The sequence below is a fragment of the Mastomys coucha genome, unplaced genomic scaffold (assembly GCF_008632895.1).
Source record: "Mastomys coucha isolate ucsf_1 unplaced genomic scaffold, UCSF_Mcou_1 pScaffold12, whole genome shotgun sequence".
NCBI lineage: Eukaryota > Metazoa > Chordata > Mammalia > Rodentia > Muridae > Mastomys > Mastomys coucha.
Window position 1 is genome coordinate 24,998,765 of NW_022196894.1, and position 23,814 is coordinate 25,022,578.

Sequence of the window (23,814 nt, forward strand, 5' to 3'; positions counted from 1 at the left end):
ATATATATACATATACATGTATATATGTGTGTTATATATATTATGGTAGTGTATATACATGTACACACTATCATAATATGTATATATGTGTCACTCACTGGCTTCAGAAAAGTAAGTAAACATCAGCGTTCAGTTAGACAAGGCCCATGTTACTTGATATAGAGAGGGAAACACTTGCCCAAAACTGAATCATTAGGTAGCAGTCAGGCTAAGATGGAGCCTGTTGTCCATGACTCCAGCATCTGCCCTACTGTGATGATGAGCCTCCGATTTTTGAGTTAATCAATCCCTCTGTTGGGATTTCTTTCAGAATGACAATCTGCTGTCTGTCCCTCTGGTCTCTCCTGCTCCTGAATATTCTCTACTAGTGAGGTGGTCTACATGACCATGACATGAGGGGAAGGGAAGAGACGATTTAAAAACCTTGCTGTGATTTTAGAGTCTAGTTAGGATGTTGCTCACACACATTTTGCATTGAGGAACATGTGCATTTCCAGATGAGGAATAATACTATGGCAGTTGAGTCAACAGGGACAACTGGCCTTTACAGAGAGCCAGGGCTAGTGCTTATCAGCAAAATGTTAAACCTGGTAAAAGCTTTGCCCTCTCTCACAGTGGGAAAAGATTAAGAAAAGGTGAAAATTTAACAAGTTAATAAATCCCCTACTATTAATTGATTGTATTCAATTTTTAATTTATTTCTACTGAAGATGAGGGTGGATGGATGATGGGTTAAACGGGATTCCAATCTAGGTATTAGAGAAAATTAAAAATTTCCAGATCCCACTAAAAATGTATCCACAAAACCAGTACCACTTTGAATTTCTGAGGTTTTGGTCAACTATTCTTAAGTTAGTTGATTATCATAAAGTTTCAAACTAAAAAGAACTTTAATAATCTAAAGAGTTTATTGAATCACTAGCCTTCAAATATGTTTGAAGAATCTTAGTTCAAAAGTGCATCTGATCAGGCACCATCTCCTTTAGCTTTCCCTCTTGCTTGTCTTTGTTACAGAACATTTCATTTATTACCCCAACCCATTATAACGTGAAGATAATGTATTTCTTCCCTATTGCACTCCGTTCTGCTCCTGTTGGCCCACTAACATTCTGATTCCTTTGTTCACTGACTATTATTAAACTGGAAACCCCTTTCTTCACACTCAATTCTCTATTTTGGAGCTCAAACAAAATAAGGGCAAGCTCTGCCCTGCTGAACTTTCACAGTTCATTATGCTTTAAAAGAATGAATAATGTGTTTTGTTTCTCTCTCCACATTGGTCTATGCTTCACTACTGCAAAACTAGGGTTGGAGGATCCTTTCCAGATACAAGAAATTGTCACATGTGGAAAGTGTAAAACACAGTTTCAAATATTTCAGAAAGTAAAATATTTACCAAGGTGTATTAAACAGTCTAATTGTAATACATTAACATAAAATATGATGTAGTGTTTAATGTATACTATAAATTTTATTGTAATAAATAGTATCTAGACATACTAAAATGTACTATATAAAATGCAATGTTCCAATCACTTACAAATGAAATGCCTACAAATTCTTAAAAGGTGTATTCTGTGCCCTCTGTTTGTTTTGGAAGTCTTTATAACTCCAAGAAATATAACTCAAAAAGCTACTTGGTTAAAGTAGGGAAGCTAAGCCTGGCATACAGTTAATGGGTTAGGTTTTTTTTAATGTGTAAACACTTCTACTTTGGGGAATTCATACAGTCAAAGAATATTCATTGAGGGTTCCTTCTCCGATTTGGAGATCACATTGGTCCTAGGAAACTTTTAAATTATGAGCTATATTTATTCACTATCAACAAAATAGAGAAATGAGGCTAAAACCAGTCATTTTCTTCCCTCCCTATAATTTCCTCTGTTTCTAATTTTGTAGCAATCAAGTTTGAATGAGTTAATCAAATGTCTCTTGTTCAGCAGGTGCCAGAGTGCTTATTTATGTTAGTGTACAAAGCCATATTTAGGAGCTCAGTCTGTTGGTTTACTGGATACAAGCATGGCTTTAAAGCATTAAATACATGTATTTAAACTCAGCATTTATTTTTACACCTTCCTATCCAAATGATCAGGATGTGGCTATCTGTTAGAGGATATATTAAAACTGTTTTTCTATATACACCCAAGCTCCAAAATACACGTGTCAGATGTAATCATCAATATTAAAAACACAATCATTCTGTTACATTTAAAAGCCTGTGGGATTGAAGGGAATTTTAGTTGGTAAGATGTTAGTAAAAAGAGGTAAAGAAAATCCACATGGAAAGACTTGCAAAACAGATCAATTTGGCACTTGGAAAATTATTTTTAGAGTAATAAAAACTAAAGAATGTAAACATCAGGATTGTAATTTACTTTTGATTAAATGAGAGTGTTACTTCTAAATATAGGTATATAAGAAATCTGGGATTGTTTTTAAATGCAGCTATACTTTTTAAGTATCTTTCTTTGTATATATGAAAGTAAAAGAAACAGGCAAAATGTGGAGAAAATTATAAACAAAGATATGACTAACTTTTTGAAGGAAAACCTAATGCTTTTAGTTGATGTTTTAATTAAATGGTATTTTAATCAAATGATTACTGTTGTGCTCTCTGGAGAATTTTGTTTTCTATATGTGGCGATATAATTTCATTTATCCTTTTACAATACCCACTATCAACTAAATACCAACTTATCATACAGAAAAATACACACTTTGCTTTTCCTTTTCATGAAATAGTAGGATACAGACAAGATGTTAGTGATTGGCACTAGCTTTAAGCTTCCAAAAGAGAATTAATGTCACAATAAACAAGTAGTTTAAGTTAAATTATTATTGCATTTGATAAAACAAACATTGTAGACATGGTGAAGATCTTTTTCTTCATTTTAAATCTTAAGCAAGCAATTATGAAGATGTTATTCTGTCTACAAAATTATTATTCATGTCATTTCATATGGTATAAATTACTAAGATCTACTGCCAATTTTCACAACAATAATAAGGAAGTGTAAAGTCAAGGGACACATTAACACATACATAATTACTAAAGAAATGTTGCATAATGGCACATAGATGTTTCTTTGTATGCAAATTATAGAGAGCATATGAGAGAAGGGCCTATGGGTCAATCAATTCCATCCTCCTTGAACTTTATGAAGTAGGAATTATTTCTCACTTCATACAGTAGAAAATTAAAGCTCAAGTGAGTTAAATAAACCATGTCCAAGATCACAACAATTCTAAAGCAAAATGAAAATCAAAACCAATTCCTCAAAATCCAAAGTCTTTTTCTTTTTATCCTAGAAAGTGTTCTAGGAGATATTTTATGAGGAGATTAACATCCAAGCCTGTGGTCCAAAATTACTTCAATGGGCAATTCTTCTTCCTTTACTATGCCATATTTTAAGATGATCACTTCAAACCTCCAGGCAACAAACTTAATGGAATCAGTGATGAATTGTAATTAGAAGCATAGTGTTTTAATGTAAAAACTCTGAAATTTGTAAATGTGTTCATGCTTACTACTCATAGTTAATAAATGTAGTATACTCATGTATTTTTACTTTCTAAAATTAACTTCCTTATGTTTCTTCAAAATCTTATTCATTTTACTCCTTTCTTTTTCTTCCAGCCTCAGAGGTAACCATAATCAAAAAACAAATTATGTATGGATACAAACACACACACAAACAAAAATAGATAGATAGATAGATAGAAATATAGATAGATAGATAAATGATAGATAGATAGATGATAAATAGATAGATGATAGATGACAGAAAATGATTGATATAGATAAATGATTGATATAGATAAATTATTGATACAGATAGATTACTGAGATAGATAGATAGATAGATAGATGATAGATGATTGCTATAGATAGAGAGATGATATATGATTAATATAGATATATAGATAGATGATAGATAGATGATACATAAATGATTGATATAGATAAATGATTGATATAGATAGATAAATGATTTATATAGATAGATTATTGAGATAGATATAGATAGATGGATACAAGGATATAAGGATAGGTGGCTAATAGGTAGGTAGGTAGGTAGGTAGATAGATAGATGATTGACATAGATACATAAATAGATTGGAGATAGATGATAGTTAAATGATTGACATAGATGGATTATTAATATAGATAGGTAGATAGATGATAGATAGACAGACAGAACATATGAAATTGTTTTTAATATTTACATAACAATTTATGTAATAGTTTGTATAATATGGATAGTTTTATGTCATGTATATATTTAACATTTCCATATTTACCCAAAATAATTTCTTTGAAATCCACATCTACATATAAATATTAAATTCATTTGTTTTAATACTAAATATCCATTTGAGTAATATCATTTAAGCCCATAATTTGAATGTTTCTCATTTAACTCAGGTCACCCTCCCTTGAATAAGAGCATCTCACTTGATTTTTATTTGTACTACTAAAAGTAGTGAGGTTATGAATGTTCCAACATCCATAACATTACAAGCATGTACACATTTCTCGGGAATATAAACATAGAACTGAAATAAAGGAATTGTTGGAACATGACTATTTTCAACCTTTCTTTCTATTACCCAATTTCCCTCAAACAACTGTATGTAGTACAAATTCCACCAAGAATTTTTGTAACATTTTTCCCAAATACTACACTAACACTTGCAGTGAAGAATTTTTAATGTGATGTGTATACATTGCAATCGTATTTGTGCTGTGGGATATACCATTACCTTCTCTCTTTTCTTTGAAATATCTTTTTATAATACTTGAGCCCACTTTTTATTTAATTGTATTTTTTAATACTTTACTAATCAGAGTGAGTTATATATATCCTAGTAGCTTTTTTCTTATTTATACATGTTACAAATGTCACATATGTTTCAAGTCTCTTAATTTTGTTATTCTGATTTTATTTCTAAATCTCAATCTACATAATTTTCTAATTTTAGAATGTTAAATTTTGACACTTTTTAAATAACCTATTCACCTTTTGAATCTTGTTTAAGGAATCATGACTCAACAAAGAATATTAGAATATTCTCTTATTGAATGTGTAGTGTTTTCAGAACTTTTAAGTGCTTTCGGGTGAACCATGATCCTGTTTCAGAGAGAGTCCCAATGCTTTATTCTCTCACATTTTTGTCAAAATGAAGTTGTAACCTATCCACTACCCCAGTAATAAAAATTATATAATATTGATTTCTCAGATATTTGTCTACCTTTAACTAAGTTATTATTATAGTTATATAAATAAAATGTATGTTATCTTGGAAATAAATCCTTTATATATTTTGTTACAGGAGACCGAGAGATTTTTATTTGGCCTTACTTAGGTTGACATGCACAGCAGCCAGAATGTGCATGGCTTTATGTCTAAGAAACTTTTCATTAGCTTCTGTATTCTGTATTTATATTTCAAACTAATTACTGTAAACTCTAATGTATCTGACCCTAGATGCTCGACTGGAGATTGGCAAGTGCACACTTCATCTTGGCTATGATCGTGATACTCTGGGGCTCAGGAAAGGTGTTCTCCATGGACTTAGCATCACAGGTAATGGGAACTAGCTTAGAATGTCACATGAAAGAGCAGAGGAGATGGCTCAGCATTAAAATGATTACTTTTTTTAAAGGTCAACTATATTTTTTAAATTTTTTAATTAGATATTTTCTTTATTTTTATTTCAAATGTTATTCCCTTTCCTGGTTTTCCCTTTGAAAGTCCCTTATCTCCTCCCTCCTCCCCCTACTCACCAAACCACCTTCTCCCACTTGCTGGCCCTGGAATTCCCCTACACTGGGGCATAGAGCCTTCACAGGACCAAGGGCCTTTCTGCCCATTGATGCCTGACTAGGCCATCCTCTGCTACATATGCAGCTGGAGCCATGAGACCCACCATGTATACTCTTTAGTTGGTGGTTTAGTCCCTGGGAGCTCTGGGGGTACTGGTTCGTTCATATTGTTGTTCCTCCTATGGGGCTGCAAACCCCTTCAGCTCCTTGTGTGCTTTCTTTAGCTCCTCCATTGGGGATCCTGTGCTCAGTCCAATGGTTGGCTGCGAGCATCCACTTCTGTATTTGTCAGGCACTGGTAGAGCCTCTCAGGAGACAGCTATAACAGGCTTCTGTCAGCAAGCACTTGTTGGCATCCACAATAGTGTCTGGGTTTGGTGACTGTATGTGGGATGAATCCCCAAAGAGAACTTAAGACCAATTTCCCTTATGAATACTGATGCAAAAATACTCAATAAAATTCTTGCAGACCAAATCCAAGAACACATCAAAACAATCATCCATCATGGGAATAGGCTTCATCCCAGGGATGCAAGGATGGTTCAATATATGAAAATCCATCAACATAATCCACTATACAAACAAACTCAAAAAAAAAAAAAACATTTCATTAGATGCTGAGAAAACATTTGACAAAATCCAACACCCGTTCATGATAAACATCTTGGAAAGATCAGGAATTCATGGCCCATACCTAAACATAGTAAAAGCAATATACAGCAAACCAGTAGCCAACATCAAACTAAATGGAGAGAAACTTGAAGCAATCCCACTAAAATCAGGGACTAGACAAGGCTGTCCACTCTCTCCCTATCTATCCAATCTAGTACTTGAAGTCCTAGCTAGAGCAATTAGACAACAAAAGGAGATCAAAGGGATACAAATTGAAAAGGAAGAAGTCAAAATATCATTATCTGCAGATGATATGATAGTATAACTAAGTGACCACAAACATTCCATCAGAGAACTCCTAAACCTGATAAACAACTTTAGCAAAGTAGCTGGATATAAAATTAACTCAAACAAATCAGTGGCCTTCCTCCTCACAAAGGAGAAACAAGCTGAGAAAGAAATTAGGGAAACAACACCCTTTACAATAGTCACAAATAATATAAAATACCTTGGTGTGACTCTAACTAAGCAAGTGAAAGATCTGTATTACAAGAACTTAAAGTCTCTGAAGAAAGAAATCGAAGATCTCAGAAGATGGAAAGATATCCCATGCTCATGAATTGGCAGGATTAATATAGTAAAAATGAACATCTTGCTGAAAACAATCTACAGATTCAATGCAATCCCCATCAAAATTCCAACTCAATTCTCCACAGAGTTAGAAAGAGCAATTTGCAAATTCATCTGGAAAAAAAGTCTAGGGTAGCGAAAACTATTCTCAACAATAAAAGAACTTCTGGTGGAATCACCATTCCAGACCTCAAGCTGTACTACAGAGCAATTGTGATAAGAACTGTGTGGTATTGGTACAGTTGACAGGCAGGAAGATCAATATAATAGAATTGAAGACTCAGAAATGAACCCACACACCAACCGTCTCTTGATCATTGACAAAGGAGGTAAAATCATCCAGTGGGAAAAAAAAGTCCATTTTCAACAAATGGTGCTGGCTCAACTGGCAGTTAGCATGTAGAAAAATGCAAATCAATCTCCTTGTACAAAGCTCAAGTCCAAGTGGACCAAGTACCTCCACATAAAACCAGATACACTGAATCTAATAGAAAAGAAAGTAAGGAAGAACCTCAAGCACATCGCACAGGGGAAAATTTCCTGAACAGAACACCAATAGCTCAGGCCCTAAAGTCAAGAATTGACAAATGGGACCTCCTAAAATTGCAAAACTCCTGTAAGGCAAAGGACACTGTCAATAGGACAAAATGGCAACCAATAGATTGGGAAATGATCTTTACCAATCCTACATCTGATAGAGGGCTAATATCCAATATATACAAAGAACACAAGAAGTTAGACTCCAAAGAACCAAATAAGCCTATTAAAAACGGGATACTGAGCTAAACAAAGAATTCTCAACTGAGGAACTCCAAATGGCTGAGAAGCACCTAAAGAAATGTTCAACATCCTTAGTCATCAAGGAAATGCAAATCAAAATGACCCTGAGTTTCTACCTCACACCAGTCAGATTAATAACTCAGGTGACAGCAGAAGAGGATTTCTATCAATCAGTTTAACAGATGAGCTCAATGAGCTTGTACAACCAGTAATACAGACTGTTTACAGAAAATCTTCATGAAAATGTGTTTATACTAATCATGGCATTGCTGGTTTTATACCAAAGACAATGGTCCAACTGCTAGCCCACCCCTCTGAGCCCGTTGGGAAAAATTGCAGGGGAAATCCAGCACAGCTGATTTAAAACAGTCATGAATGATATATCTTCAGGAGCCAGGGTCATGACTCAGCAGCCAGCAGTTTCCACTGTCATACAGCTTCCTCCAGCCACCTTTATAGTATCTAAAGTGGTTAAGTGTTATTGTGTGGCATGTAAGGATGATGTGTATGTGATGGGTACTCAGCATAAGGGTTGCTCAAGGCCACCAAGGTAAAGTTTATCAACTGTCATTTAAGGAGTTGAATCATTCCATCCCACTATTATCTTGAATAACGAATGGGGAAATAAACATGAAAGAGAGAATCTACAATAAGAACATATTAAAATTAATATTAGCAGCACTCTAATAATGCTCAACACCTTTGTATATATTAGAACCCAGCAGAGATATAGAACTTCCCAGTCTGTCTCACTTTGTTCAATAATAAAAGATCATTGCCTTCGAATTTATTTCTCACCTTCTTTGTGAAGTCTTTACTGGGATTTAGTACCCTTCCTCCTCAAATCTCTGTTGTGATCCATCTTGTGACACAAGGAAGCATGTGACTAAATGGAAAAGGAAAGAAACACTGGGGTGAAGTCTCCCCCTAGAGAATAGTCTCAGGTGCCTAGTATAGAAGCTGTATTCCGTGCCTATGGAGGAACCTGGGGTGTGTGACAACAGCAGTTTCTCTTCCTGGGCTTCGGAGGGAAAAGGAGACTTTCCACACTGAACACTCTCATTCTTTTATGCCTGGCCTAAAGTACAAAGAGAAACCATACACAGCAGTTAAACAAATAAACTTTGCCTGGGACAATACTATTCTTGGAGTAGCTCTACATCTTGTTTATACTTCGTTAATAAATCACATGGAGTGAGATGTTAGCTTCCTGGGGCACGGAAACACAGCATTTTGTTTATTTTCACATCCCTTAACTCTAATGCAGAACCTGGAACACAATAGGATGTCAGTGGCTAATGAATGAGTCATGGAAGTAAAATAGAATGAGAGAAAAAAATGGGATTTTTGTTATAAGTAAAATGTCAGCATAGACATTGCGTAGAAGAAATAAAGGCTTAATCAGATACCCACTATTCCTATGTTACTTATACTTTAATAAGAAAACTAAATTTGTTGTAGTAACATATTATTTAAAGTAAATTGTAGTATAGTGACGAAAGAGATGCAGGGGTGGTACTATGGTAGATAAGGAAGGATGCACTGGTTCTGGGGCTGAATCTGAAAGACTAATCAGTAAATAAGTTAAATTTTAGAAACATGCTGGGGGAGAGGGGTTGTTATTTTCTCCTGGGTATATTCTACCTCTGTATGTTTTAGTCCCACAAAGCTCAGGTTACTTTCTAAATCATAACCCTGGGAGATCATAAAATGATCAGCAGGCGTGTCATCTAGTGGTAGAAAATGGTTATTGCTAATTTTGTAAATCCTTATATTTCATGATTTAAGTGAATGAGAGCACCTCTATCTGCATTGTAGGACTTTGGAACAGCAAGCCTGCAGTCACCACCCACAGCCAGAGAGGAGAAGTCAGCCACTGAGCTTGCAGCTAAGCTCCTGCTTCTTGATGATCTGGTGTCCTTGGAGAACGACGTATTTGAGACCAAGAAGAAGAGAAGCTTCTCTGGCTTTGGGTCTCCCCTTGACAGACTCTCAGCTGGGTCTGTAGAACATAGAGGGAAACAAAGGTAGGTGGACAAGAAAAATCACCCCACTGTCTGGCTCTTCCATTCTAGGTTCTGCAAAAGGATCCCATGGTTTAAACATTATGAAAAACTTAGATGTGAACAGAAACTGAGTGTGCTGGCCAACCTTTGGTCAAATGATTATTCAGAAGCAGTAGGACTATGGTGGTGTGCTTGAATATCTTAGTTTGCTTCTCAAGGAAGACCTTCTTACAGGTAGTTTAAAAAAATAATAGTTAATTTAAGATACTATTGTCTGTGGCTGGTAAAGGCAATGTGTATGTTATGGGTCACTTGAGATTGATACTTCACAGGCATAGGCAGAGCAGTGTTTTCAGGTTACTCTTAACACAGAGCTTCTTAAAATAATATGAATTAATTCATCTCCTACAACCAGAAGTAGCAAAAGAGGCTCAGAATTTGTTTTGAAACACACATGTTTAAATCAAATTTCTTTTCTTTTCTGGTCATGTGTTTTATACAAAATCCACTATAATCTTTGGATTATTTCTCTCTAAATTGAATATAAGTACTTATCAATATAAAAGTAGATGGCATAGTCAATCAGAAGTGTTTTTATAAGCTAATAGTTACAATATAATTAGAATATATCCCTTGATGTTCTCCCCTAATAAATCACTGAATTACTCTCAGTAAGTTAAATCACCACTCTACACATAATTCATTTTCTATCTTAAGTCTCTGTTCCTCTTGCTGCATATTGCATATTATAGTAGCATAAGAGTCACATCTTATAATGGCCTTCCACATTTTCACTGTCTTCAAAGCCTAATTTTTTTCATTACATAAGTATTTCCCCCTCACTAAAGCTTCTCTGATTCTAACCTAGTTATTTGTTTTCCAAATCATTTTTTCTGGTCTTTCTTCATCTTTTTCTTTACACTATCTCTACCATTATATCACAAAACCATCCTCTTCTGTCTTTTGATGATAATCATCTACATTAAAAAAAAACACTTGTATGAAATATTACGCATTGCTTATATAGTAAAGATAAACTGCTCAAGAAATACTGCAAAAGATTTCTGGAAGAGCACTCCATGCTTTTCCATCATCGATTTATCTTCTGTAAAGAACCCCATGGTTTCCTCAGTTTCATGACTGGCTTTCTGTTTGCTGATTACAAGACCATGCTGATAATAAAGATACAGAATGCAATATCTCCCAGTTCTGAAAGATTCTCAAAGTTCTACTAGAATGAAACCACTCATTAGAGATTGAAGTTCATTTCAACTGTAACTGAAAACCAACTTATAACCTGTTTTAAAACTTATATACTCTAAAACAGACAAATACAGATGTAGTTACATTTAGAGTTTAAGTATGATGTCATACTCCTCCCAGTGGGAAAGAGAAAGAACACACATGTGCACATGCACACATGTGCATACACACACACGCACATCTGCACGCTTACTAATGCTAAATCCAAAGTTTAGACATCACCATAAACCAACTTTATGAACCAATGAGTTTATTGAGGTTATTTACATAAATGTGAGTGGAGGGTCACATACAGGAGCAGAAAGAGAGGAGATGACTCAAAGACAGCTGAATCAGCAAAGCTCACTAGGAACTTCAAACACACTGCACAGCCTACAGGCAGCTCAACAGATTGGAACTTGTTCTTTCTAGGTTCCTCGGTTGTTCTGAGCTTCTTCAAGGCAGTTCAGTTTGTCTCTGCTTGGCTGGTTTGTGAGACATCTAAGCCACTTCTCTATCTAAGTATGTCTTTACTATTCATATACTCTTGGGAAAGGAAGGGTCTTAGTAAATCTGGTTGATTTCAGGGACTTTCTGACGCTATTTATGAGTGTTTACTTCATGTCTAGAGAACTACTCTGAGGATGGAAAGTTTTCAATTTCAGATGACCAAAGCAACCAGAGAGGCATTATCATAAGAATTAGCTACATCATTACTTTTAAAACTAAGTTAGAATGCTCGTTTTAAAGAATACAGAGTTGTATTATAGTATATGACCTGACATTATTTATAAGCATAATTAGCAAACATTCAGGGGTAATGATAGCAGATAAAATTCTTAATGAAATTTTATCATTTTATGGTTGTCGAGTGGGAATAAAAGTATTTTGAGACTAGATGCGTGTTGATTTGAAAGGGAAAAAGAGCAAGAAAATTAATGTCTTCTGTCTTAAAGAATAACAGATAATAGCTTAAAAGAGAGATACTCAAAGTTATATAAAAACATTAGTGTTACAGAAATTTTTAATCCCAAACTAAGCTTTCTATCCCTTTAACCATTTAGTTCCCAGATAAAAGACACATACAACCTTTATATTTACAACAAGCATTAAACAGCACAAGAGCTGGGCAGATATCTACCTTCTATGCTATTAGAATCTACTTTGCTATAGATAATCCCAAATTATTATTTACTAAAACTGTTTTATCTGGGCTGCTCTAAACTCCAATTGGCCAGCCCTGAGGGTCACATTTTCATAAACTCACCTAACCTATGGTGGCTTCTCCTTCTTCCTCACCTTCTTCTCTCCTCATGATTCTCCTCTGACCGTCCCAGGCCTGGGAACCCTAAAACCTGCTTATGTCTTTTCTGCCCAGATAATGGTTGTCAGAATCTTTATTCACCCATCAGAAATAACTTGGGGGAGGAGGGAAGCTCACATAGCTCATTTGGGTCTACATCCAGTCTCTGGGACAACCAGGTCTTGGAAACCCACACTTAGTATTACAATACACAACAAAAGACCAAACCTCAACACATTTGTACAAAAACCACCAAGAAAATCAAATTGATATCATTTCTACGAACACTAGAGATAAAAAGGAAACATAATGGAGGCATGCGATAATGTAAAAACTCATAACCACAACTGTTAAAATATTATTAAAATCAATTACAGACAGAAATATCAATGGAGATAACTTGTCTATTAAGATCGGAGCATATTCAGGAGGGTAGGATATGGCATATGGAAGAGCAAAGTACCTGGCACATGAAACCCTGTGCCATTATCCAAAACTGAAAATAAAGTCATAAATTATGTCTTCTCAGATTGATTGATAAAGGAAACATTCAATCCCATTTTGTATTTAAGGAATATGATTAAGAGACAATTAAGAAAGGTAAAGAAATAGAAATAGACAAGTACAAATTATGTAATAAAAAAATAAGTTAATTAAGTACTGGGAGGTTGTTACAGTGATTAAGCACACTTGCTGCTCTTGTAAAAGATTGTGGTTTGATTCTGAGCACCCAAACAGCAGCTCACAACCATCTGTAACTCCCGTCCATCCTAGCAGAACTGATGCCTTCTTCAACACTTTACAGGTACCAGACATACATGTGATACATAGGCATGTATGCAGAGGAAACACCCATACTCAAAAAATATTACTTAATTAAAATAGAAAAACATTTGACAGCATTTATACAGAAGGAAACATAAATATGGGAAGAAGTAGAAAATTAAATCATTAAATTCTGCTCTCTAAGTATTTAAAATATTTATGTAACATGTAACTTAAAATGCTGCCAGATCATATAGCTAGTTCATGGACTGAAATAAATGAAATTATATATTTCAGTTGACAACACAGACATTACAGTTACTGAGCAACAGCAAGAAATAATTTTACCACATACCTATGGGAAGAGGAATATGGGAAATGCCTATAACTGAAATCAGTAATAAGATACACACAATTCTGGGTTAGGTATCTAGCACCAAGAACTATATTGAAAGAAAATTAACCTTAAAATTTTTCTTCAGAAATTATATTATGGCTATTGATATTGATATTTTATCCTAACAATATTGATCATATATCATGGGATAACGTGTATAAACATATATTTAATAATCCATTGTTCCTGATGCTAACAAGAACTGAGGTTCACAGAGGGGGGAAAATGAAATAAAGTCATTAGGTTTATTTGACAAACCTGTCAAATAAAATTTATCCCCAGATATGACAAGATTTCAAACAGCTTATAAAATACTTATATTAGTCTGAACTACAAAAAAAACCTTTTTGATTTAATTTTAATATATTGAAAATTCATACAAAAGATCAGCAATCTGTAACAAGCAGCCTGAGTACTGAGACTGCCACTATGGGAGGTCCCTTCTCACTCGAGGAACACGAGTCTCCTCAGAGACAGAGTAATACTACATTTCCTTCAAGATCTTGATATGCCTGATATGAGAGAGCTTTCTGGTAAGACAGCCTGGCCAAGGGACTCAGGCACACACTTAGAAACCCTCCTGTTGAAGAGTGCTCTGGGCTGTGCTTGAAACACAGGCTACACAGTGTTCATAGCTTAAGTCCGTGAATGAACAATGTTGTTTCAAATTCTTGGCTTCCTTTAAAGAATGGTTTTCCTGCTCACAGTGTGAAAACTTGTGCATGAAGGAAGTGTGAAGCCTACCTTTCTTGCATGAACTTTACCACTCATAGATGGAAACTTTTCTACTCATTCTTTATTTATTCTCTTATTATCTGAAAAAAAATAAGAAATGATGTGTTGGTAGATGAGGAAGAGAGCTTCCTTTATGGAATTATTTTAGCTAAGAAATACGAATGGAATAGTAGAGCATCCATAACCTAAAACTCTGATGCTGTGCTGGATCCAGACACTGTCTCCAATTTCTGTTGTTGCTACAGAGGAAAAGGTCATCATATGACTATCTTTCACATAGTCATCATGTGAAAGAACCTACCAGTACCAGTCAGGTAGCATGGTTGAAAAACAGTAAAAAGAAAGAGAAGCAAAAGTTAATTTTGTCTTTAGATCTAGATACCAATTTTCAGCAAATGTGAAGTCAGAAATCCTTCAGTGACATTTTGGTGGAGCAAGCAAACAGAAAATCCTGACTGTGAAAAACTGAAAAACAAAGAGCTTGAAATTTTCAATAAACAAATTACAAGGATTTGTATAGGGAAAAAATGATGGAAGGAAAAGTGATGTTAACAATAAATAGACTTAAGAGACTCATGGACTACTTCAGTCCTTTTGGTAAATCTTGATTTAACAATGATAGTGTTCTGAAGTGTGAATTTATAAGAAGCAATATTAGTAAGAACAGAGACTGCTTAATGATGCTAAATAGTTCTTAGGAAAATGATGACAAGATAAAAAATAACATATTCAGTTCAATATTTAAGCATGAAATTATTGGTACCCCTTGAAATGTGGTTTGATATTACCTTATAAATCCAGAATAAATTGAGAATTCTGTCAGTGTAAAATTCATTTAATATACCTAGCCTACTGAAGTGGAACTCCAAAGAATCATATAGATTGCCAGTTCAGGAAAAGACTAAAAATCAAAATACGACTTCTATTAATTATCCATGGTTTTCTTGCCATCCTCAAACCAAAAATTGAAAGTTAAAACACCAAAGGTCAAAGGCCATCCATTCCAATCTGAACTTTGCTCGAAAATAATACAGTACTGGGGTCACACTGAATGAAGCAAAATAAGGGTCCATTGTACAATTTTTACCTTGAAAAGCATCTGGAATATTGTATAAATTTTAATTAAACAATGAAACAAATAGTAAATTAGACCTAGTATATGATGAGCTAAGGAAATGACTCCAAATAAGTCAAAAAGTTATGGAGAAGAGAATGAGAAATTGAAACATATAATTCAGTCTACTGAGAATTTTATTAGAACAAAAAGAAAAGCAAAAATAATATTTGAAGTATATTTCTGGAAGTTTGTAAAAAATAGTAATATATACATATGAATATATATGCTAATATATTATACATTTTATATATAAATTACCAAGTAAATCTTGACAGATATAATTAGTATCATTGTTTTTTATAATAGTGCATCCTTGTAAGCCCACCATACGGGAGGCTAAAGGATATTAATTCAAGGTATAAAAAATTCATAGAAACCAAAAGAATGAAAGAAATTAAATAAAACATTGTTCTTATTTTCCTAAGGGAAAAAAACAGCATAAGAGGTGGCTCAAACCTTTGGGACATCACTTAAGAAGGTGAAACAGGACAGTCCAGGCTCCATATGGGTAATAAGAACAGGAAAGTTAAAAAATCCCAGGAGGAGAACTCAGCCATACACAGGGATGTTATCTCTGTCACAGCCAGTAATGCTCCTGAAGTCAAGTTGTGGGCCAGCAACCATTGCTATATAAAATGAAAGAGGACTCTCATAGAATTAATCCCCTTGGCAAGCTAAGCGGTAGTCTTTGGCTTTTTCCTTTTTCATGGGCCTCTCCCCACCTCCACCTCTTTCCAGAAGCTTGGCCATGCTAAGGAGAGGGAACACATTTGTTCATAGAGCGGCTGACCTTTGTGTTTGAGAAATTTAAGATTTGTTTTAACTTAATGTCTTAAATGATTTATATTTAATTTGAAACATAATACTTTCTGCGTTAGAATTACACTTCAAGGGCATCCTATCTAAGGGCATCTATCATTTATATTCAGGGCACAGGAATTCATGTTCTTACTCTTAAAGCATATAGTAAGTGATTTTTATATAACACAGGTTAAAATCTAAGGGAGGAAGAGCATAACTACTGCAGAAAGCATTTCTATAAGCCTGGAGTTTGAACCCATTTTCATTACAACTCAAGGTTTTCTATTAGGGACAAGGTTCCTAGCATTTAATAGCGTCTGACTTGTTCTCTGCACTGACAATTGAAGTGAAGGCTTTGTTTCAGTTACATGCTGGTAAAACTGAGAAAGCCATTCCTGTCCACATTGGTATATTGGGTTTATATGAGTGCATGTGCCTGTCCACATTATGCACATTATTGTATACCTGTAAAACAATATTTAGGGAGGGGAAAAACTGTATGCTTTGGAGAAGTCTCCTTAGAGATGAAACCAGAAAGATAGAGGAAAACCAGAAACAAAATGAGAGAATTAAACAGACCAGAGGGAATGTCAGGACATATGAAGTAATGAAGGGTCTAATCCTTCTCATTTTCTATTATTTGGCATAATTTTCATCTAAAGATGACACCAAATTTATTTTTAGGTATTTGGTAAAATTACTTTGATTTATAAGGAAAAGTCAACTATGTTTTGATTTTAAGTATTTTTCCCATTTCAGCACACTTATTTAATGTCTGATGTTAATGACTGTCCATCCCATTTGTGTAAATAACAAGAAGCAGGCATGATTACATCCTCATACAGAATGACCATTTGATGCAATTGCTACTGAAGATTGGTCTGGAATTTTTCTGAAGAATGATATTTCACAATATTGAGTATATCTTGCAATGCAATAACATTATTCTATATTTGAACATTTTTACAAGTATTATTCATATAATTCCATTACTATTTTGAGGTCAGCAAATCAAGTAATAGTACAGGAAGAATTAAGTGACACTTCAGAAATGGAAATTTTTGAAGGGACTATTCACCAGAAGGCTGTATAGAGACTCTCAATATAGTCTAATGATGGTAGATATGGAAGGGCCTGGCCTAAACACACATGGAAAGAGAAGTTTGCCAATCAGGACAAAATTAAGAAATTAGAATCCATCCCCTCCCTGGCGGCCATGCCCAGGAGTCCAGTGGGAGTCGGCCTGGCAGGGTGCCCGAATCCCGTAGTGGAGGCATACTGCTGCCAGGAGCCCGGGAGGGGCCGCACCGCTAGCATATGAACTAGTCTGTTCCGACATGAAGATGTCAGCTGTGATGCATGTTTAAAAGGAAATTTTCGGGATCACAGATATAAGAGTTTAATTTGCTACTATTACAATCTTTGTGCATCTTATTATGAAAGCAGGGGAACAAGGCATACAACTGACCACCCGATGCAATGCATATTAACAAGGATAGACTTTGATTTGTACTATGGTGGGAAGCTTTCTCTGTAGAGGAAGTCTTTTACTTGTCCCTATTGTGGAAAATGGGCTACATGGAAATATCTCTTCAAGAACATGTTAACTTCTGAACACGCAGAAACATCAACAGAAGTGATTTATCCCATATGTGCAGCGTTACCTGGAGGCGATCCTAATCATATCACAGATGACTTTGCAACTCATCTGGCACTTGAACACAGAGCCCCTCGAGATTTAGATGAATCGAGTGGTGTTCAACATGTACGTAGAATGTGTCTGTCACCCTGGTCGGGGGCTAGGAGACCCTCGTGCTCGTAGATCAAACATGAACTTTACTAGCAGTTCTACTGGTGGATTAACTGGGGAAGATAATAGATTTTGGTGCTATGGATTGTGTAGATATTATGCTTTTAGATGTTGCTTTAGAAAACCTACATTTAAAAGAGAGTAATAAAGGAAATGTGCCTCCACCACCTCTTCTTTGATGCCTCCCCACTCGCAGACAATGTTCTTTCTCTGTGCTGTATTTTACCAATGAAAGTGGACAACAGCTATACTGGGTTTGTGTGATGATTGTAATTTCAGGTCTGTCATTCTTGTTACATTGTGTTCATTCAAAAGGAAGAGAGAAATATATATGATAATCATTTCCACTTAACTAATTTTTACTTCTAGCCGGTAAATGCAGGTAGCAGTGCAGGGTGATCTCTGCTTTCTGTACCTTGACATGCAAAAGGCTCTCCTAATACTCCACATTCAAACTCAAGAGGAAAATAGAAATCTCTAATGAACCTGCTTTGTGTATTTATCAACATTAATGAATAAAAACTGCTTCAATGGTTAAAAAAATAAAGAAAAAATAAATTAGAATCCAATGGGTATCATTCAAAACTATAACTCACTGAAAATCTTCACAAGGGGTTTGATGAGGACAGGAAAAAATAATTCCAAGATCTCTCTTGTTTTTCCTCCCCTCTCTCTCACCAAGGCCACCTATGACTGGACTCAACAGAAAACCAAGAAACAAAGGAACATTTATGTATTCTAAATAGTTCACCCTCCCAGGGTTGAATTTATCTGAGAAAATATAAACAGACAAGTCAGAAGAGAAGATGAAAGATGCCTATTTCAATTACCCACATACTAGATCAATAAATCAGAGCATTACTCATAAATTTAGGAGAGAAGAACTCCATAAGATAAAATTAGAAAAGAATACTTATATCTTATGCTCATATATTCAAATCAACTTTGAAAGGTTGTCTCAATCCTTCAAGTGATATTAAGGGCAGGTCCTGTGATGCCTCTGCTCACATGTATGGAATAAGCACATCTCCTTTCACTTTTGTCTTCTTAAGAAGTAATTCATTAAAATATCCATTTATGTTCCTTCATCCAACCTCCAGTCTTATAAAAACTTTCCTTCACTCAGCTTCAGCTCATTCAAGCAGGGGAGTTTACCTGGGAAGAGGCTGGGATGTGCTATCTTCATTCTGTCCTCTGCACCACTTTCCTGCACTAGGCTGCTTTTGTCTCTCTTCCAAACCAATGAGCAGTAAAGCAATATTGACCAGCACTATCAAAACCTACCTTTGTGAGCAACTGTGGCTTCTTAAATCCCCTTAAAGGGGGATATTTCTGCTGACCATGACAGAGCATCCACTGGAACTTTTTTAAACACTCTTGCCCCAAGCAGTGCTTTCCCTCTGGGAAGCCAAGTACACTTTTCATCCTTTTCCTGGCTTCCTGGCTTTTTCATTCAGCAGCACCACCAGCATTCCTACAGCTGTGTACCCCATCATAGCTGGCAGAGAGCCCTCAGAAATGCCCCGTCATATACAACCATAGGCAACTCTAGTCACATGCTCCATATCCTTGATTTTGGTCAATGAATAAAGGTGCCTCATGAGCAGTTCCCTCCTCACTGCATGGAGCCAGTTCTACAGTTTTTTCTTCTTAGTTATAGAACATCTGGTCTACCATCAAATTCTCTCAGTAGTGTGCTCAAAGGCCTTCTTGTCTTAGAAGGTAGAAGAAAAGCACTTCTGTTGCCCAGTAACTTGATCCCAAGAAATTACTCCTGAGCCATTTGACAATACTCCCTTTGGGATTTAAGATTGGAAACAATAAGTTGTAGAAGCATCCTTCTAAATATTACATAACCCATTGCCTTACTTTAGAATGCAAAAGGAAATATTTGCTACCTAGTCTATTTTCAGTTTTGGAGTCATCAAAACCAAATACTAAAATAAAGAATATCATTCTAAGATGCTAATTCATGACAAAAGAAAGAGACATTAAAGTGATATTATGATCCTTGTTTTATTGAGTAATTTCAGGTAGACAAATTATTTCCCTGATATGATCTAGCTATAAATTATACATCTTTATTTAACTTCAAAGTTTTATGACATTCCATTTAAAAATTATTTCCTACATAGAAATTAAAACTCTATGGGAATAATGTGCTTATCAAAGGCCAAGAATAATAAAGTTAGCTTTGACTATGTGCATTAAGTAAATTCTCAGCATTCCATAACAATGATATATGGTCTCTTGCCCTACACCAGTTGGAGATCCAGGCTAAAGTAGAGAAAAGTGGTGTCATATTCAATTTACTGGCATGATTGTACTTCTCACTGGCAGTCCCCCAAATCAAGATGAACAGGTAACATTTTACACCCTTTTGATGCACTCTAAGGCAATGTGACAGACCTGGGCCAGCTGAGTCATCTCACAGTCAGTGCTAGTTTTTTCCAACTTCTATTTGGTGATGCCTGGAGGGAATAATTCAAATGGGCTCCATTTCAGATGTTAGAACACATGAACAGATCCAGAGGATAATGCCCCTTTTACAGGCCCCTGTGGTCCTTGTTAAAAGGCCTGTCTATGCACTGGGAAATACCATCCAGCCTAATGATCTTGGACCCCACTTGTCAGGGCTTGCTTATTGTTGCTAGTCTCTTCTCACCTCAGCCTTACATAACTTACATATAAAGGTCAACAACTTTCTCTCAAAAGGATAATGTTGAGTTGAAAGAGTGATTGTAATGTACTTTATTATCCCTTCCAAAAAGAAATTTCAGTGCAGTGTTTTAGGGTAAGTCTATTTGCTAGATAGAAATGATGTAGGGATGTGATGTATATAAAGAATAGGAATTAAAATATAGTACAAAGTAGAAAAATTAAAAGGTTGAAGTTTAAAAGAAAAAGTTTCATTACATCCTCAAGAAGGTCAGACGTTAAGCCAGTAAAGATCAGTGTCTTAGCCTGCAGCACTGTGAAGCATTCCTAGTGAGTTGGGATTGCATTAACTTGGTTACTTAAGCCTCAGTATTTAATTCAGCCTCAGTATTTAATTCAGAGGTTGGGATCTCTGTCTGAATTCTTGTGTATTCACATAGCTCATTCCTTGTAGGAAAATACTTTAGAAGATAACATTACAAGGGTAGCACCATCATCGCAAATGTAAAAGAATCTGTAAGCTCAATTACTACCTTTGAGATAGCATGCTAACCACAGACATAACCATTCTTGCTGAAGCAGCATTTCTCTTTATGATCTAAACTCACCTGTGACCCCACAGCTTAAGAAAACATTTCCACTAGAAAATGTCTGACATCTTGTATGACCACTTAACCTCTCCTTCCCAGGAGCATTACTTGCTCATTTGAGCAGGAGGGACTGAACATGCTCACCATACCTATTTGCTTTCTATATTTATGTAGTAACAAGTCCTTTCTATGCAAGTCTGTCTAAAGCATTGGAGGCCTTTGACATACTTGTGGACTGTTACATTTTTCTTTATTTTCTTTGGAGAAAAATCCAAGCATGTTTGTTTTCCTCTTTATGCACAAAAATTTTGTGAGAAAAAAAGTCTGGGGGAACTCAATTTTTGTTACTTATGTCCCTAGCAATTCATTGTCTAATACTTTAATACTTGTGAAATTGGAAAACATACCTATTGGGGTAGTGCCTTCAAACAGCATAGGGACTGTGCAGTAATATAGTCAGTCACCCTTGAATTCTGCAACTTAATTACCAAAATGGAGAATCCAGAAAGAATGGGGGTCATGTTCAAATGTAGCTAATCAACTTGGAATAAATGGTATGGCATGTGAAGGTAGACAAAAAAGAAAAAGAAAAAAGAAAAAAAAAAAGAAACAGCAAGGATCCAAGACATATTAAAGGAAATGCCTACAATTCATGATCAAATCTGAAAATAGAGAGTTAAGCAGGCTTTTGATATTAGGGTCAAGAAAAATATTAATTTGAGTCATGAAGCTGTTTTCAGTAGTTAGCATATAATGTATTTTTTCTTCAAAACCACATCTAGGATTAAGATAAAATAAGATGTAAATAATCAATGCATGTACTTGGCTCAACCTCTTTACAAGGACTGCAATTATTTGAGGTTTCCTGGCAACCAGAGAATCTACTTCCAAAATGGCCCACTCACATGGCTAGAATGTCCCTGTTTCTCTCTGGATATTGGCAGGAGATTATCATATTTTTGCCATGTGGACATTTAGTGAGGTTCTTAGGAAAATGGCAGCTAGATACCCATCAGAACTAGTGGTCCAGCTAAGAAAGGCAGAAAGTACAGTAGTTTACAGGACTTTGCTTGGTGCCATTTATACACTGATTATAGAAGTTGAATTTGTCCTTTGTAGAAGACTACACAGTGAAGGAATTATTGGGACCTAAAGTGGAACTTAACTGCTTCAGTCTTGTTAATATTTTTCACTATAATATAATTTGTTGTTTTGATGATCTAAATTATGAACCTATTGAAAAAAGATTCTCTCTGTTTCTTTGTTTCTCTCTCCATATATGTCCTACAATATATATTCTTAAGTAAAATATGACTTTCAACAAATTAAATTCAACAAAGTATACATGGTCTTTATGGTAAAACTATGGCACTTTGTCTAAAAACATCAAAATTGCCTAAGTGATAAATCACCTATAATAGCAAGAAATATTCATAACAATTTTAGTTTTCTACAGATCAATTTATACCATATAATCAATGCAATTCTAATCAAAGCTGTAATAAGATTTGCAAGTAACTTAATATGCTGAATTTGTTATTATAAGAGAGAATGAACTCATTAAATAAAATGAAAACAATTGTGTACATTGAGATAACATTAAAAATTATCTTTAAGAAAAAGGTAAGTTAATGACAGAGGTAGAAGAAACTCAAATACATAAAACTGATAAAGTATCATATTCAGTGTATTCTAAGTTTAGCTACCATCAAATTTGAAATAAAATAAAATAAATATGAAAAAAAACATATTTAAGAAGATACTCCAAAAGAAAAAGTCCAAGTGGGCAATGAGCAGATGAAAAGACAGGAAGCTACATTAGCAATATAAGGATCAATATTACAAGCAGTATATCATAGTCAAAAAGATATCAGGTTGTCAAAACTATAAATACATGCCCCAGGGCCTGGCACACTCTTGAAATAACAGAAACTGTGGCACATTGCCCTTTGGTGTGAAAATAGATACAAATACAGAAGGTAATCTGATACTAAATAATAAAATTAAATATGGTCATAGGTGGTATTTCCTATTTTGAAAATACACTGTCCAGAAATCTCTAAAATTAAAAGATGTTCAGTATGGTATTTAACAACACCAAACAATTCAAATCCCCAGACTTTCCTGGGAGGAAGGATGAACAGAGAAATACTAGCTATCCATCCAATGGAAAGGAAAGGAGAAGAGAGGAGAGGAGAGGATAGGAGAGGATAGGAGAGAAGAGGAGAGGAGAGGAGAGGAGAGGAGAGGAGAGGAGAGGAGAGGAGAGGAGAGGAGAGGAGAGGAGAGAAGCTATAGCTACACATGTCAACACAAACACATTTCAAAATGCATAGCTTTGCTGAAATGGAGAATTTATATATGATGCCTTTTATTTCAGATTTAGTGAGGTATGACAAAAAAATAAAGTTTCTCCATAGAAACAGACCTGGTCTGATGACATGACCCAGGGAGGAAAAGTGCTTACCTGACATCTTTAGTTGGATTCCTAAGACCAAAGTGGTTAAGAGAATTGACCCCCAAAATTGTTCTCTTAACTAC

General features: G+C 35.2%; 1 protein-coding gene across 2 annotated transcripts in view; it reads left to right on the forward strand.

Moving 5' to 3' along the window:
• Positions 1 to 23,814, forward strand: part of Ostn (osteocrin) — a 39,108-nt gene that overhangs the window by 5,408 nt on the left and 9,886 nt on the right. For both annotated transcript variants that reach the window (XM_031364664.1, XM_031364663.1), the window contains exons 2-3: positions 5,490 to 5,588; positions 9,668 to 9,876. In XM_031364664.1, the coding sequence (XP_031220524.1) occupies positions 5,490 to 5,588; positions 9,668 to 9,876 (308 nt within the window). The remainder of the gene's footprint in view (positions 1 to 5,489; positions 5,589 to 9,667; positions 9,877 to 23,814) is intronic.